We start from the raw sequence: 17287 nt of genomic DNA on the forward strand, positions 1-17287 counted from the left end.
TTGGTTTGTATTAGCATTTTCCATAATGATGGAAATATTAATCCTCTTTTTTCTTTGCTGTCAATATCTTTCCATTTTCTGCTTTAGAGGTATACATTTTTAACTCATAGGTGTTTAAAATTTTATATCATTTAATTTGACCAATTTTTCATTTATGGTCTTTGGCATACTTCCCCCACCTTTTCTCTACCTCTACACTTTTTCTTTATGATCCTTTCCCAGATTCTGTTTTTTTTTCCTGAGATTGAAAGGCTTTAGGTAAAAGTGGTATTATTTTATTTGAATAATTCACTACTCTTTCTTTGCTTTGGTGTTCTTTATCTCCCTCATCTTTCTCTACCTTCCAGGGCCCCTATCTTCTTCAACATCTCCCTACCAATTTCTAGACTATGTAAACCTTAGGGAGATTGTACCATTCTAGTAAACTAGGGAGACAGTTTAGAAATAAAGTAGAAAACATCCATTACCAATTAAAGCTGGCTTTCTGTTGGATGCTCTTGAATTCTTAGAACATAAACATATCTCAAGGCTCTAGCTGATGATTATTACACTCAAAATTTAATTATTAAAATTAATTTAAAATAGTCACTTGTGAGAATGCTATATATTCTGTACTTTAAAGTTATCATTTCTCGAGGCCATTTTGTTGTTTTCATGTTCAAAAGTATTTCATGTTGTATTTTATTATTGAAAAATTACCATATGATTTATTTTTCAGGCAAATAGAAACTGCATAGCAATTGCTTCAAGTCATGATGTTCAAGAACTGGATGTTTCTGGAATTCTGGCTACACAGATCTACACTTGGGTAGAAGATGATATAGAAATGGAAGCCAAAGGGTACCCTTATACATTGTTTTTATTCAGTAACATTGCAATTTGAATGATGATTCCACGGAACTATAACTTTCAAAAGATTTGTTAATGGAATATTGCGAGATTATAAGTGGAAGCTCAGATACTAAAGAGTAAAAACTGTGTGTTAGGAGCTTTAAAGAAGGTAATTGAGGGTTAAAAGAGAATAAGTAAAGGGATTTGAAGTCATTCACTAGGAAGTTATTGTCTGTGAGTTAAAAGTTAAGAGTTGGGGACAATTTATTTTAAAGGGATACATAAAGTCTTGTGTTAGAGCTTTCAGTTATAATAGAAGAAAAAAATGGGTTGCTTTCATTCTGGTTGACATTCCTCTACAGGTCAGAAGATTTCCTGGTTATACATGCTCGTGATGATTTAACAGCTGTGCAAGGTTCAACCCCATATACACATAGCAATCCTGGTACTCCAATCAACATGCCTTGGCTTGGTAGTACACAGACTGGCAGAGGAGCATCCGTGGTATGTTAAGTTAAAAATATTTGTATGTATATACTCTATTTTTTTCTCTAACTTAATAGATAGATCATTTAACCAATGTGATCTAAAAATTCTTAACTTTTTCGTAAGTCATACTTGCTGCAAATTGTAAATTTTGGTTATGAAGAATAATATATGTTTTCATTTTTAAAAGAGAAGAAAATACTTTAAATAAATAATTTAAAATACAAAGAGCTGTATTTGTTTTTAAATATATTTTTATTGATTTTAGAGGGACAGGAAGGAAGAGGGAGGGAGAAAAAGAGAGAAACATTTATGTGAAAGTGAAACATTGATCAGCTGCCTTCTGCACTCCCCCTACTGGGGATCAGGCCAAAACCTGGGCATGTGCCCTGACTGGGAATCCAACTGGCGACCTTTTGGTGCACAGGAAGACACCCAACCAACTGAGCCACACTGGCCAGGGCCAAAGAACTGTATTTTAAGTAATAATTACTTAAAACTTATTGGACCAAATCAGTAAGCTTCAGTCTATGGATTAAATTTTACCCACCACCTCTTTTTGTATAGACAACATACTAAAAATGGCGTTTACATTTTTCAATGGTTGAAAAAAGCCAAAAGAAAAATATTATTTCATGACACATAAAAATTACATGAAATTCAAATTTCAGTGTCTATAAATAAAGTTTTATTAGAATGTAGCCATAGTCATTTGTTCATATTTTGCCTATGAATGCTTTTATGCTACAATGATAGAATTGAGTGTATGAGACAGAGACCATATGCCCATAAAGCCCAAAATATTATCTGGTCCTTTAGAAAAAAAGGTTTGCTAACCCCTATTCTAGACAATATCTTTTAATAGGTATCAGACTAACAACTATACCCATATTAAGTATGGCTTTCTTTTAATGCTGAGACAAATATATTATTCTTTTGTTGAACAAATGAAAACAATGTAATTGTTTTAAATTTAAGCAAAGTATAAAATGCCGATGAACTGAAACAACTTTTCTATAGTAATGGAAGATCTGCTTGAGCCCTGATTGCCAAAGATGTGATCCATGTTGAAACCTCCATGAGATTCCTTTATCGATAATTAGGATATAGGAATTAATACACAGAATTGAAGAAACTGAGCCCCTTAGTTCCTCAGTGACTTTCTAGGTGGCACAGTTTTCTTTCCGTTTCCTATGTCCTGTAGAATTCTTTGGTCAAAAAAAAATTTTTTTTCACTAATTAGTAAGGGTAATTATTTAAATAAAGGCTCAATAATCTTTAATAGTATCTGATAATATTTTATATTTAATGCAGATCCTTTATTGCTCATATCTTATCATTCTTTGAGATATCTGTTATAGCTGTTACAATTACTCCTGTGTATCATTCTTCAGCTGAAGCTTTAGATCCACAAAGGTCAAGTGATTTAATTCAGGTCACTATCTCAAATTTTGTTTTTTTGTTTTGTAATCCTCACCTGAGGATATTTTAGAGTGGGAGGGAAGGAGGAGGAGGGAGAGAGAGAGGGACATTAATATGAAAGAGACATATTGATTGGTTGCCTCCCACAGGTGCCCTGACTGTGGCTGGGAATTGAACCTGCAACCCAAGTATGTGTCCTTGACCAGGAATCGAACCCATGACCCTTCAGTGCATGGGCCGATGCTCTAACCACTGAGCGTAACACTGGCCAGGGCTCACTATCTCAAATTTGTGGTAGAACTTATATCAGAGCCCCCCATTCCCCTTAGCTCATTGATTTCAGGTAGGAGCATTTTAAAATTAAATTGAAGAATTTGAAAAGCATTCTAGTAATTATTCAAATGAATAACTTGGCCATTAACAGTTATTTTTTTCCAGTTGACAGATATATTAAAATTCATTTATAAAACCTACTGATAGCTCAGCCAGCGTGGCTCAGCTGTTGAGCATCATCCTATGGTCCAGGAGATTGAGGTTCAGTTCCCAGTCAGGGCACATGCCTGGGTTTCGGGCTCAATCCCCAGTAGGGGGCATGCAGGAGGCAGCTGATCAATGATTCATCATTGATGTTTTTATATCTCTCTGTCTCTCTTCCTCTCTCTGAAATCAATAAAGACATATTAAAAAAAAACACACCTACTGATATTATATCATCTTTTATAGGGGAATGTAAAGATAATATACAAAATATATGAAAAGAAATGATAGCCACTTTTTCCAACTCCAGTTTCAGAGAATATACAATTCAGTTCTTTCTGTAACAGGTTTCTTTGCTGATCTCTCTGCTTCCACACTTGCTCCCTTTGTTCTGTACACAGCAACTAGAGTTGCTGTTTTCTAAAGCATCACTCAGGTTGTCACTCCCCTGCTTAACGCTTTCAGATTTCCCAGTTCAACTTGAGAAAAACAAATCTTTATTAACATGGCCTCTAAGGCCCTATGTGATTTAACCCCTGCCGGCCTCCTCTCCCTTCATTCCACACCTGATTCTCTTTGCTCTAGTTACAGTGGCCTTCTTTCTGTCATTGGAACACATCAAGCTCATTGCCATGTCAGAGCCTGTGCCTTGCATTCTGCTTAAAATGCTCTTTTTCTGTTTAAACTTTCAGATCTCAACTCAAATTCCCATAGATTTTCCTTGCTTACCTAGTGAAGGCATCTGCCCCTCCCTACTCTACTCCCAGTTGCCCTATGTCATATTATTTCATTTTATCATCTTTGTTGCCTTTATCAGTTTTGAAATTATCTATTATTTGGATATCTTTATACCCTCTGGAATGTAAGCTCTTGGAGAGGTTACTTTATGCCTGCCTTATACACTGAAGAGCTGTAACTGAAATGGTGTACAACATATAGTAGGTGCTCTGAAAATATACTCCAGAACATTGTAATATAGAATTTACCATTGTCATTTCTCGTAGGACTGAATTTTCTTCCTCTCTAAAGAAGGACATATTTTTAGTTGGGGGCATTGTAATTTGTAACCATAAGTACCCATATTTGGATTGTCCCACTCCATCCTCAAGAAAAAGATACCTATATGTAATATTCTTTTTTTATGTGGATCTTCTAAAATAATGACTTTTTTCCCTTACAATGTTTTACATATGCTTTCAAAACTTATTTAAAGTTGTGTTTGTGTATTTTTTTTACTTATTGTTTTCCTTTGATACTTCAGTCAGAAAATATCATTTAGGTACAAAAAAAGATAAAAGAAAGAACAGAAATCTTTAGGCATTCCTTTAAGAGGAACATGAGATATAAACATGACGTTTACTAAACAAAATTTTAACATTCATCAGGTTTTCCTTTTTTTGTGGAGAATTGAGAAAATATTTTCTTAATCCTCCCATTATTATATTGAATTATGAACACTAACAAAAAAGAACATTTGTTATAACCAACTTCTGCCTTATTGGAATATTATCTGTATCTTTATATACCTTTTCATATTTCTATCCCTTTCCAGTTCTGCTGGATAATCTCTTCCCTTCCTATCAGATACCCACTTCCCTCACTACTTTAGGCTAATTGAACAATTTAAAATTCAAAACAACAAAAAAGCTACATTATACCATTGGTATAAACTTAGGGTAATATGTAACTGTAGTTATGGTGCTGTGAAATATAGGAAATATTCTATAAATTAAAATTATCTTCTTAATTTTACATGTATATTTTACTTTTATTTGACAGGCTTTGTAAATCATTCAAAACATGATTTACAAATGGGTTAATAAACAGATCCAAACTCAATTAAAAATTTATACAATTTTCTGTTTACCTCTTTTTTTTTTTTTTCACATGCTTCTGCCTGTCTTTTTAACCTTATACTATTCAGGATTATTCCAATAAATTTAATGGGATCAGAAAAGAATTGGCAAGAAAGGAGGTAAGACTAAATACTCAAGGTGAATTTGTTCCTAGAGCCTAGTCAATGATGCAGAAAATGTATGTACACTGAAATGTAAGAGAGCTAAGCTTTAAACTTAATTTCTGTTACCATATTTAGTGTTTTTACCACTCATCATGGCAATTATGGAATCACATATAAATAAATAAATTTTATTTGAATGTCCTGTCACAAGTAAAATTTTTAATACTACTATAACTTTTTTCTTTGTTAACAATTTTTCTTTGTTAACAGATGATTAAGAAAGCCATTAATAATGTCAGAAGAATGACTTCTCACCCCACTCTTCCTTACTGTAAGTGATAATAGTCATTATTCTAAGGAATTTAAAGGAAGCTTTTAGTTTAAATCAAAAGATAGTCAACATTTATTTTCCTTTTTTTATAGATAATGTTTTGTAGATAATGTTTGCTAGCAAATAAGACCTTCATTCAAAATTGGATAAAAACAGAAATTTTTTTAATTAATAGAGAAGCCTAACTTAATGTAGTAAATTTTTAGCATTTTTACTATATATTTTTAAGTTAGCACACTTTATTTTTTAACATTTCTGGGCTCTCTATACAATGTTAAGTTGTAGTTGATAATTATCGTTTTAGCAGTAGGATCACTTCCATCTTTTCTTACATAAACCAAAACCATATCTTGGTCATTTATTGCCTCATCACAATCAGTTTGTATTTTATTAATATTTCATCAACTTGTCTTTTATCAGACACTAATAGTAGGCATAGGAAGTGGTTGTTATAATAGTCTTCTAAGGTAGGATATATATATTTTGCGTTAATCTTTCTATTAATCTCAAAAGTTTTTCTTTGACGAGGAACTTTATTAATGGGGAATTTATTGGAAATATTGAAGCAGAGAAAAAAATAATAGAGACAGTTTTAAAATTAACTAGTGGGTTAAAATCAATATTCATATTCACATGTGAGTATTCCAAATTTTTTTTTTTTTAAATATATATATCTTTATTGATTTGAGAGAGAGAGAGAGAGAGAAACATCAATGATGAGAGTCATTGATCAAGCCCACAACCCGGGCATGTGCCCTGACCGGGAATCAAACCCCAATCTCCTGGATCAACTGCTGAGCCACTCCCGGCCGGGCATCCAAATTTTTTTAAATATAATTTTTAAGTTCTTCTACCACACAGTAACAAAAATAGAACATGTCCATTAAGAGGTATTCATGCCCCTTCAATTTAATAATCTATAAAAATTTTTCACCTTTTTTTGAGAGATACTCTGATAAAATACAATGGACAAAACCAGTTCTTTTCAACTTAATTATTGTAAGCATCTATTATCAAAATAATCAGTGTCCAATAAAAGGATTCAAGAGAACCATATATTTAAAATGAAGAGACTAATTTCTGTTACTTATACTAGAGGAATAAAATAATATAAAAAATTAATCTGTTTTTACTACCCTTAATTTATTCAACACTTAGAAGTATCTTTTCTATCTAATGTGAAGTGAAAACTAAAAGTCAGTCACGAAGCATAGAAAGCAAGGAGTCAAATGTTTTTTATATACAAAGTTTAAATAATATTACCCTCACAGCAAGAAACATTAGGCATTGCTTAAAAATCTATCTTGATTCTATACAGTAGGGTTTGGAAATGTCCTGAAATATTGAAAGGATTTCATTTCTTCTCCTCTCCATAGCATGTGTCCTGACAGGTGACTAGTTTATAGGAAATATTCTCTACCTCAATCCCATACATATAAATAAAGAGATCCCTAGTTTCAAAGGCAGTTAATGGACTTATTTTCAGAGTCATTAGGTAACATCAGATCACTTCTGTCTTAGGATAAGAACTTTCTCTCTTCAAGGAAGTATCATAACTGGCAGATAAGTGATGTGAAAAATTAAAAGCTAATTAATAGCTGGATTTTTTTCAGTATATCTTATCATATCATAAACAGGTGCCACAGATAGTAATTTAATTCAACACTAAACACTTTTTGTGTAGTGAAAATGTTATGAGACAGGATTTTTGAAAATTTTACTCCTAATTTCAGATATCTCATAATAGTTTCTTCCTTTGGAGTAGATCTTTAAAAAATCTTAGTCAGTAGAAAGCAATATTTTTTTACTTCTATGCTACAGAAATTTTTAGAAGTTAGACTAATGGGTTGGATTAAAATAGAAATGGGAGTTTTAAAATGACTTCCTTTTTAAAATTGTGAACTTATTAAGACTTTTACCATTGTGGTTAACCCATTCCTTACAGCTTTGATATAATACTCTTCAGTTGCTAATGAGGAATATTTGCTCATACAACTTGGTTAGCTTACAAAGGCTTTAAGAGACTATTTCATTTTATATGTCAGATACTAGTAAGTATTTTTCTCAAGTAAATGAAACCAGAAATAATATTTGTGTTGTTTTTAAATGCAGCTAGCCCTATTTGTTTTTTTGTATAAGCTGAGCAAGACTGTTCGGGTAGAGGGAAAAGAGCCAACATCCCAGTCTCAAGAATTCTACCCCCCTTCCACCCCAGCCTAGTGTTAAAACATTACAAAACAATTAAAGTCACTTACTTTAAATACTTGGTAAGGATTAAGGAATCTTGACTAACATATGACTAGCAATGTGCTAGATCTTAACATACAGTAATAAAATTTCTCATGACCTCTATACCTGATTAATACTAATAATTATACCTAACATGAATTGAGACCTATATGTATCATCATTCTCCTTTTATGGTAACGAAATAGGCTCAGGGAGATTAAAATAAGTTTTCTAGTATCACACAATTAGTAAATGGTGAAGTGAAGAATTAGTAATTATTTTGCTTGTTCATATTTCTCAATGAAACAAATAACGTATTTTGGGATACTGAGTCAATCAGAATAACTACTAGAAATGTTTTTTTATCATAACATTCAAAGCCTTCTACAGTCTTTTTTCATTTAGACATTAATAGTATTACTGATAAGAATTGGCTCATTAGTAATCCCAAGAATTTAAGTAGTTATCATTAAAAGCTGTTTATTAAAGGCTATTAAAGCATCATTGAGATCATTTCAAAAAGAAATAAAATTTATAGATGTCTGCTTTAATTGCTTCTGTTGTTTTGTGTGAGAATATGTTCTCAGTTAAATAAAAGTATGTCATATAACTGTTTTTAAGATGAAGAGTATTCAAGTGCAATTTTGTACAAAGGTAAATTCATGTAAATTGACTATGATTCATTTCTTAGGTGTTTCTTCCATAAAGATTTTTACATTGGATTAAAAAATAAATTTTCCAAAGATTCATGAAATAAATTTACAATTCTTGCCCACTTATAATGCAGATCTAATAGGAGCTCAAGATGGAAGTGTCAGAATGTTTGAATGGGGCCATTCCCAGCAGATAACCTGCTTTCGATCTGGCGGCAATTCAAGAGTTACAAGAATGAGATTCAACTACCAGGGAAATAAGGTAGTATATAAAAATGCAAATGGGAAAATGGCTGGATTATGTTGGAGGTGTATAAATATTACTAGTGTGGGTTTCTGAAAAATACAGCTCAGTGAGCTATAATAGTAAAACATTAATCTACATGAAATTTTTTTCTAAAAATTCTCTCCAAGAACGCTTACATTTGTTTGGTTCTTCCTGGAAAGACATTTTATAGATGTCTGTTAAAATTAACTTAAATGATGCTTAAGGACCAAATGATGATAGGACCACTTTCTATGACACATTTTTTTATTAATACTTTGTTTATCCTCTGAAACCTCATATGGTCAAGTACCAGGTAGCAAACAACATATTGGAACTTCTTAGAAATGGAGATTATTAGAAATGGAGATTATTGACTCTACTTCAGACCTACTGAATCACCGTCTGCATTTTAATTAGATACTCTGATGGTATGTACACACATTAAAGTTTTGAGAATCACTGCTCCAAAACAGGGAATCTACAAACTATAACCTAGCTACCTGTTTTGTAAATAAAATTTTACTAGGAAACAGCTACTCCATTCATTATTTGTTTTCTATGATTACTTTTCCACTATAATGGCAGAGTTCAAGATAACAAAGACCCTTAGAGCTGGCAAGCCTAAAATATTACTGTTCTTTTAAAAAACTATATTATTGTTCTTTTCAAAAACTCTTCAAGGCTCCACATTGTGTCTAGAAACCCAAATTCTTCAGCATAGCCTTCAAGACCTTCTACAATCTGAATTATTTTCCAGATTTAACACTCATTATAATCTTCCATATAAGACATTTTAAGACACAGCAAATTATTCTTCATTACCTGCCCAAGTATCTTTGACAGGCAGTCAACTTACTGTTTATTCACTTTAGCCATGATAGTGCCAAATATCAATACCTAAGTATGTTATCTTCCTTAGTAGGGAAGCCTACTGATGTAAATGGCACCATATCACAGTAATGCTCATTAGTTTGTCAATTATGAATAGAAACGGGCTGCCAGAAGTCATTGAACATTGCAAAAAAACTAAGGGCCTAAAAGGGGGCATTAAGCAAAATAAATGACCTATGAGGAACAATTTCTCAGATCCAGAAAGATACTACATTCTAAAACAAGAACAAGCTGCTATGAAACAAAATCAGTAGAAGGAAAAAAAGAATTATTGAAAATTAAAACCATGTAATTTCCCCAAATTGGGTTTGTGGGACAACTACTCATTATAAGGGCTGAAGAACAGCTGAATGTAAATAGCTGAAAATCAAGTTCGTGATTGAGAAGTACAATTAGGAAATTATCCCATGATAAAAAATAACCCAAGAAATGAAAGGACTAGGTTCAGGAAAATTTATAAAAGACACTTAAAAGATATTTCAGAATATGACAAAAAAATGATGAAAGAGAAACATTATATTCAAAGAATAAAATAAAGATTTCCCCAAAGCAAAGAAAAACTAGACTTTTAAAAAAGGAAGGGCCTACCAAGTACTAGAAGTATTGTGAAACAAAACATGCCTAGATATATCCTGATTATTTCATTTCTGTTTTATTTTTAATTCAAGGATAAAGAGAGCTTTTATTTTAGGAAGGAATAGAGGTAACAGTGGTTACTTAGAACCTCTTTACCACCCCCTCCAAAATTGTGACATTGGCCCCCTCCAAAATAGGTTGCAAATAGACAGTAGAACAATATTCACAGAATTCTGATGGACAAGTAATGAGAACTATGAGTTTGATGTCTATCTAAACTATTATTCATATTTGATGGCAAAATAAACACATTTTTAAGTATTCAGAGACTTAGCACATTCCATATATCCTTTCTGAAAAACATACCTAGATCTACTCCAAAAAAAACATGAGAAATAACAAAAAGGATAGCCCCTAGAAAAATATCTATAACAAATATAGTAAGCAGTTGGTTAATATTCCTAATATTAGCCCTATGAATCAATTTTTTTAATATGTTTTTATTGGTTTTAAAGAGAGAAGAAGGGAGAGAGAGAGAGAAATATTGATGAGAGAGAAACATAGATCGGCTGCCTTCTGCATGCCCCCTGCTTAGGATCGAGCTTGCAACCTGAGCATGTGCCCTGATCAGAAATTGAACCTGGGACCTCTTGGTTCATGGATCCACACTCAACCACTGAGCAACACTGGCCGTTCTAATCAAATTTTTAAGACACAGCTTAATAGAGAGGTAGACAAAGGATATGTACAATTTATTAAATATCAATTTATTAATATCAACTTATTAAAATATGCATGGCCAGTACTAATAATTGAAAGAATGCACACTAAAATGAGCCATTTTTCTGTAAATTGACAAATATTTAAAATTTTAGTAATATGCAATGTTAACTAATGTGTAAGAAAACTGGGTGTGTAAACTGATATTACCTCTTAGGATTTAATTTTGTCTTCACTTACCAGTTTTAGATGACACAGCTTTCCCATTTCTAGATATCTATCCTACATAAGTACTCAAAGGTATATGTACAAAAATGTTCAAAGCAGCCCTTTTTATAGTAGTGAAAATTGGAAAATGTCTAAGGAAAAGTCAAAAAGCTATAATACACAACTATATAGAGTAACACTACACACCACAAGAATGAGGTTGATTAATATGTACCAATGTGGAAAGATGGTTATAAGTCAAAAATGTAATTATGGAGCTTTACAATAAATTTTACAATAAATACAATTGTGAAATTGTATCTATTATGATCCTAATTTTTCAAAAAATTATGTGGGCATGTTTGAATATTCATAGAACAAATCTCAGAGGGAACCTATGAAATTGTTAATAATTGTTAGATCTGGAAATGGGAGAGGGCAAGAGTCCAAAGTAGACATTTGTTTTATTTTATATACTTTTTATATGTATTATTTTTTATAATCAAAAGAAAAATTTCTAGCAGTCTCACTCATCCTTTAAGAGCTCTATCATATAACCCCTTTCTGGAATATTTGACATCTTCCCAGTCAAATTGCTCTGAGTTTTCATAGTGGAATTCTTTTACTGTGATAATCTGTGTTTTATTATACTCTCTGTGTTGTTTATATGTTTTCCTTATTGTATATTTCTGCAAGTTCCCATTTTGTCTTTTTCAAATGAACAATTTTCTATTTTATACATGTTAAAACTTTGTCACATAGCTTAATGTATAAATACAGTATCCTGTTTTTGGAGTACTTATAGAGAATATATAGACTATTCTGTTGGTTAGTATAATAAAATGTGCATCTGGTATTTATTGTTTAAGTATAGCGTTGAAATTTTTTAAGCAGTAGCTAAATGTTTTTCTGGATGCATAGGTAAGTAAAAAGTCAATCAATCTATTAATCAAATGTTTAAGAGTCAAAATATGCAATTCACAGTAAGGATAAGGGTAAATATATGCTTTTATATTTGTATTAAACACTTAATTTTTTTCTCTCTAAGTTTGGAATAGTTGATGCTGATGGATATTTAAGTTTGTATCAAACAAACTGGAAATGTTGTCCAGTCACTGGAAGCATGCCCAAGCCATACTTGGTAAGCCAAGAATTCCTAACTTCAAAATTTTATGAATTTTTATTTTAAACACCAAGAATATATATTTGAGGCAAGAAATATTAAAGCCAAAAAATAAAATCTATCTAGTTCTATGTATTCAGTGTTTACTATAAGCTTCTGTCCTTGTATTATGTGAAAAAAAATCTCTAGTAACTTGTGAAGTTAACCTGTTTATAACCAACATGGTACCTCCAGAGTCCCATGCAACCTGTGAGTTACTCAAACCCTTTTCCAGCCTCACTAAGCTGCAGTGGGTATTATACCTAAAAAGAAGGATCGGAAGCCCAGTGCATCTGGCCGCTTTTCTGCAGTTATCCCTCATGAAGAAACAAAGTAGAAAGTGTATTCTATAGCTGGCACTATTATTTTCTTTCTCATCTCTTTTTAAAAAAAAATTGATATATCTCAATTCAGGACCACACAGGCTTAATGAATTGTCTACAGCTTTACAAGCACTGATTTTAAATATAACATATTCTTTAGTAAAGCCCTTTATAGGACTAAGCAATATCTATTGAGAAAAAATTAAGAATATGGGTTAAGATTCTGGTAATTCACCCAAGGTTAAATGCTTGAGTATAGTACTAACCTAAGGGAGTGTTGATGAAGTACCTTGAAAGAATATTTATTTTTCCTCATATTTTTATTAAGCCAGAAGATTTAAATATACAAGTTTATGTTCCCTAAGGTACTGTCTTTATTTTTTTATTTTCAAAGAGATAAATTGGATTAAAATGTACATTATTGACTTTGGAGGATTAAAGGAGATTTTGTTTGTTTTAAGGACATATTCTCTAGCCCAACTCCAATAGTGATCAGGGGGGAATGGGGAAGTGACTCAGAGGGAAAATCTTCATTCAATGATTTTGACATAATTTAAAAAGTCATTTCTTATTGAAGAGAAACATCTGAACAAACGTAACTTGGAAGCCTTTATAATTGACTAAGCCTCTCAATATTTTAAGATATTATGTGATATAATATTGAAAAACACTAAATTTTTAAATTTTGTTGATTTATTAGTAATGTTTTCATATATATGAAACATTATTTAATAGTTTAAATATTTCTGAAAATAAATAATTTTTCCCAAGAATCTGATATTCTAGTTTTTGTCTTCTAAAACAAAAATTTTTAGAAACATTCCAAGTGAAATATTTAGAGTTTAACCTCCTTTTGTTTCCCTTTGAACTTTTGGTTGAACAAAAGCAAAGGACACAGTAAAGGGTCATGACATGTGCAGCTTATTTAAATGGTTCAGGAATAGGGGTGTGTGTGTGTGTGTGTAAAAGTGTATGAAAGAAGGAGAGGCAAAGCAAATGTGGCAAATGTTAAAAATGGGTGAATACGGGTAAAGGGTGTATGAGAGTTCTCTGTATTACCCCTGAAACTTTTATAAAGTTCAGGGGGGAAAAGATGCAAAGGGTGTAAGCCATAGATTATATGATCACTTTTTGATTCATGCACCTACCTGGTTATAAAACTGTTAATAACATTAACATTTGTTGTTTATAACCGTTACAGACTTGGCAGTGTCATAACAAAACAGCCAATGATTTTGTCTTCATTAGTTCCTCCTCTCTAATAGCCACAGCTGGTCTTTCAACTGACAACAGGTAAGAGATTTTAACTGAAATTAAAGTGTGTATGTGTATAGCTGAGCTTTATTTTTAATTGCTTTATGCCTCAAGAATGTTTCTATAATCATGTTTAAATATTTTTATTATAAAAATTGTTTCTTTGGGCATTTTTAGCATTCTAATTTTAAATTTAAGGATATCCTGGTGCCATTAAAAACAAAACCCAGGTAAAACAGGGTAAAGGGAGTCGAATACATGGTGTTAAAAGGAGACTTCACTTTGGGTGGTGAATACACAATGCAGTATACAGATGATATATTATAGAATTGTATACTTGTAACCTGTATAATTTTATTAAGCAATGTCACTCCAATAAGTTTAATAAAATTCAAAAATTTTTTGAAAACAAAATCTATTATTTTTGTATTTTTAATATTCTGTTAAGACTTTAGTGTAAGAAATAAGGTTTGCTTGTTGGGGGAATTAATTTTTTTTTCATATTATTACCTAGTTGTTGAGAAAGCTTGAGGCAGAAAAACACACCAAACATGCTGTGAGTTATTGGCCATGCTAGTTAGTTAATCCTCAGTGTGGCTCTATTAGGTAAATCAGCAATTTTCAACCTTTTTTATCTCATGGCACACATAAACTAATTATTAAAATTCTGCAGCACACCTAAAAGATATTAATTTTTGCCCATCTGACAAAAAAATAGGTATAATTTTGATTGACATAGAAAAACAAATAATAATAGTAATTACCTACCCTTTTTGCTCCAAAGTGACTTTTTAAAAAATCAGGTGCCTATACTTGTATGTAAGGATTTCTAGTACCAAGAATTAACCATCAGATGCAACCTTTTTATGCTACATGACCGATAAGATTCAACTCTATTATATTACCTATATATTTATGGTTCAAGACAGAGCATTTACACCAATGGCTATCGATGCATTGGCTGTTGTCATGTTTTTTAATTTGACAATCTAAGGGACAAGAGGTCAGTGCCCCTGACTAAATAGTCAGGTATTTCATGTTTTGAAAATTCTTGTGGCACACCAGTTAAAATCACTGTTTCACAAAAAGAAACTCAGAAAGACTTGTGCAATAGTGGTAACCCATCCCCTCAAAAACTTTAAATATGCAAGAAAATGTCTTCTGCCTCCATCTCCACACCCCTACTTTTGACTTCCCTCACACTGAGTTATGAGATCAAGGTCAAGTGAGGCTGCTGAGCTTTTATATTTATCTGTAAGGCCTCACTTTGCCCTAGAAATGGGATTATAAGAAAATGAATTTTTCAACCCATCTTCCATAGAAATTTTTGCCTATATTGGTGCCTCTTTTACAACTCAAGGAAAGGGGTAAAAGCTGCTCCCATTCATAATAGAAATAAGTTTTCTTTGTACTCCAGAAAATTTAATGTATCCTGCTATTTGTATATGACAGTCTATTAGAGAATCAATGATTATAAAATGTAGCTTCCATATACAAGCTTCATGGTATTATTTGTAAATACATGTTAATCTGAAGTTAGTTTTATGAGCTAGTAGTTTTTAAATTTTGTTTAAAGATAATCATACATAAGTATATTGGTTACTTCTATTGGGTGCTGTTATAAATTTAAGAACTTTCTGTGAGAGCAGGGTTCAAATGTTATGTAACTCTATTAGATATACTGTTTTTTTTTGTTAACTTTGTATCACTCAAGAGTAATCTTTTTTTTTCCAGAAATATATGTTTGTGGGATACTCTTGTAGCACCTGCCAATAGTTTAGTTCATGGTAAGTTTTGAAAGCATTTTATAAATATTGAAAGTCAAGAAATTCATAAACTACAAATTATTTTTAAATGAATGTGGTGGTTTTTTTTTAACGACCTATTTATTAGCCAGTGAGGTTTATTTTGCCCACAGTGGCACAGTTTGAAAGCAGAAAAATGCAATACACATAATTAACTCTTCACTATACCTTGATGGGGGACAGTAGAACAGATAATATAAAATCATTCATCTTGACTTTTTATCTGATAGTTATGAGTAATCATTGTGAACATTAGTTACTGCATAATATGTCCCCACTCGCCACTCCTATGTAACTAACATTGTACTGGAAGTCCTAACTAATGCAATAAGATAAAAGGTGTACAGATTGGAAGAGTAGAAATAAAAAGGTCTTTATTCACAGGTGAAACAATTATCTGGGTAGAAAATCTTTAAGAATCTACAAAAAACACTTCCTAGAACTAATATGCTAGTATAGCAGAGTCACAGGATACACGATCAGTGCTAAAGTCAGTTGCTTTCCTATATACCAGCAATGAACAATTGGAATTTGAAATTAAAAAAATACTACCATTTATAATAGCACCCAAAATAATGAAATATTGAAGCATATAGCTAACAAAATGCATATAGCGTCTATTAGAGAAAACGACATAAATGATAAAAGAAATCAAAGATCTAAATTAATGGACAGATATTCCACATCCACATATTGGAATACTCAATATTGTTAAGTTGTCAGTTCCTCCCAACTTTATAGATTCAATACAATCTAATCAAAATCTCAGCAAGCCATTTTGCACAGACCAACAAACTGGTTCTAAAATTTGTAGAGAGAGGCAACAGATCTAGAATACTGAGTACTGAAGAAAAACAAACATGGAGAACTGACACTACCTGATTTCAGGAATTACTGTAAAGCTACAATAATTAAGACATTGAGGTATTGGCTTAAGAATAGACACAGATCATGGAATAGGATACAGGCATACCTCAGCAATATTACAGGTTCAGTTTTAAACCACCACAATAAAGCAACTATTGTGTTACACGCATGTGTCATTTTATTGTACTTCGCTTCGCAGATGTTGCATTTTTTACAAATTGAAGGCAAGATGCTCCACCAGCACAAAGATTACTACTCACTTTATTGTGGTATTCTTTTTATTGCAGTTGTCTAGGACTCAACTGCAGTATCTGTTAGGTATGCCTGTAAAGCGAGTCACACAAATGTTTTGGTTTCCCATTGCCTATAAAAGTTATGTGTATACTATATGTATGTAGTCTTTTTACTAGCAGTTGCCTTATGGCCTGTGATGCTGTTTGATAGCATTTTACCCACACTAGAACTTCTTTCAAAATGGGAGTCAGTCCTCTTGAATCCTGCTTCTGCTTAGCCAACTAAGTTTATGTAATATTCTAAATCCTTTGTTGTCATTTCAACAGTCTTCACAGCATTTTCACCAGGAGTATATTCCATCTCAAGACAACTTTCTTTGCTCATCTATAAGAAGCAACTCATCATTTGTTCAAGTTTTATCATGAAATTACAGCAATTCAGTCGCATCTCCAGGCTCCACTTCTAATTTTAGTTCTCTTGTTGTTTCCACCACATCTGCAGTTGTTTTCTCCATTGAACTCTTGAACCCTTCAAAGTCATCCATAAGAGTTGGAATCAACTTCTTCCAAACTCCTGTTAATCTTGATATTT

At 32.0% G+C, this 17287-nt stretch overlaps 1 protein-coding gene across 4 annotated transcripts in view; it reads left to right on the top strand.

Annotated features, from left to right (window-relative positions):
- DMXL1 (Dmx like 1) overlaps positions 1-17287 on the top strand; it is a 123779-nt gene that overhangs the window by 100651 nt on the left and 5841 nt on the right. For all 4 annotated transcript variants that reach the window (XM_087815506.1, XM_016204603.2, XM_016204604.2 and 1 more), the window contains 7 exons: positions 719-840; positions 1194-1335; positions 5447-5507; positions 8524-8651; positions 12100-12192; positions 13738-13829; positions 15525-15577. In XM_087815506.1, coding sequence (XP_087671632.1) covers positions 719-840; positions 1194-1335; positions 5447-5507; positions 8524-8651; positions 12100-12192; positions 13738-13829; positions 15525-15577 — 691 coding nt within the window. The remainder of the gene's footprint in view (positions 1-718; positions 841-1193; positions 1336-5446; positions 5508-8523; positions 8652-12099; positions 12193-13737; positions 13830-15524; positions 15578-17287) is intronic.

The sequence above is a fragment of the Miniopterus natalensis genome, chromosome 3 (genome assembly GCF_054644295.1).
Source record: "Miniopterus natalensis isolate mMinNat1 chromosome 3, mMinNat1.hap1, whole genome shotgun sequence".
In the NCBI taxonomy this organism is placed as follows: domain Eukaryota; kingdom Metazoa; phylum Chordata; class Mammalia; order Chiroptera; family Miniopteridae; genus Miniopterus; species Miniopterus natalensis.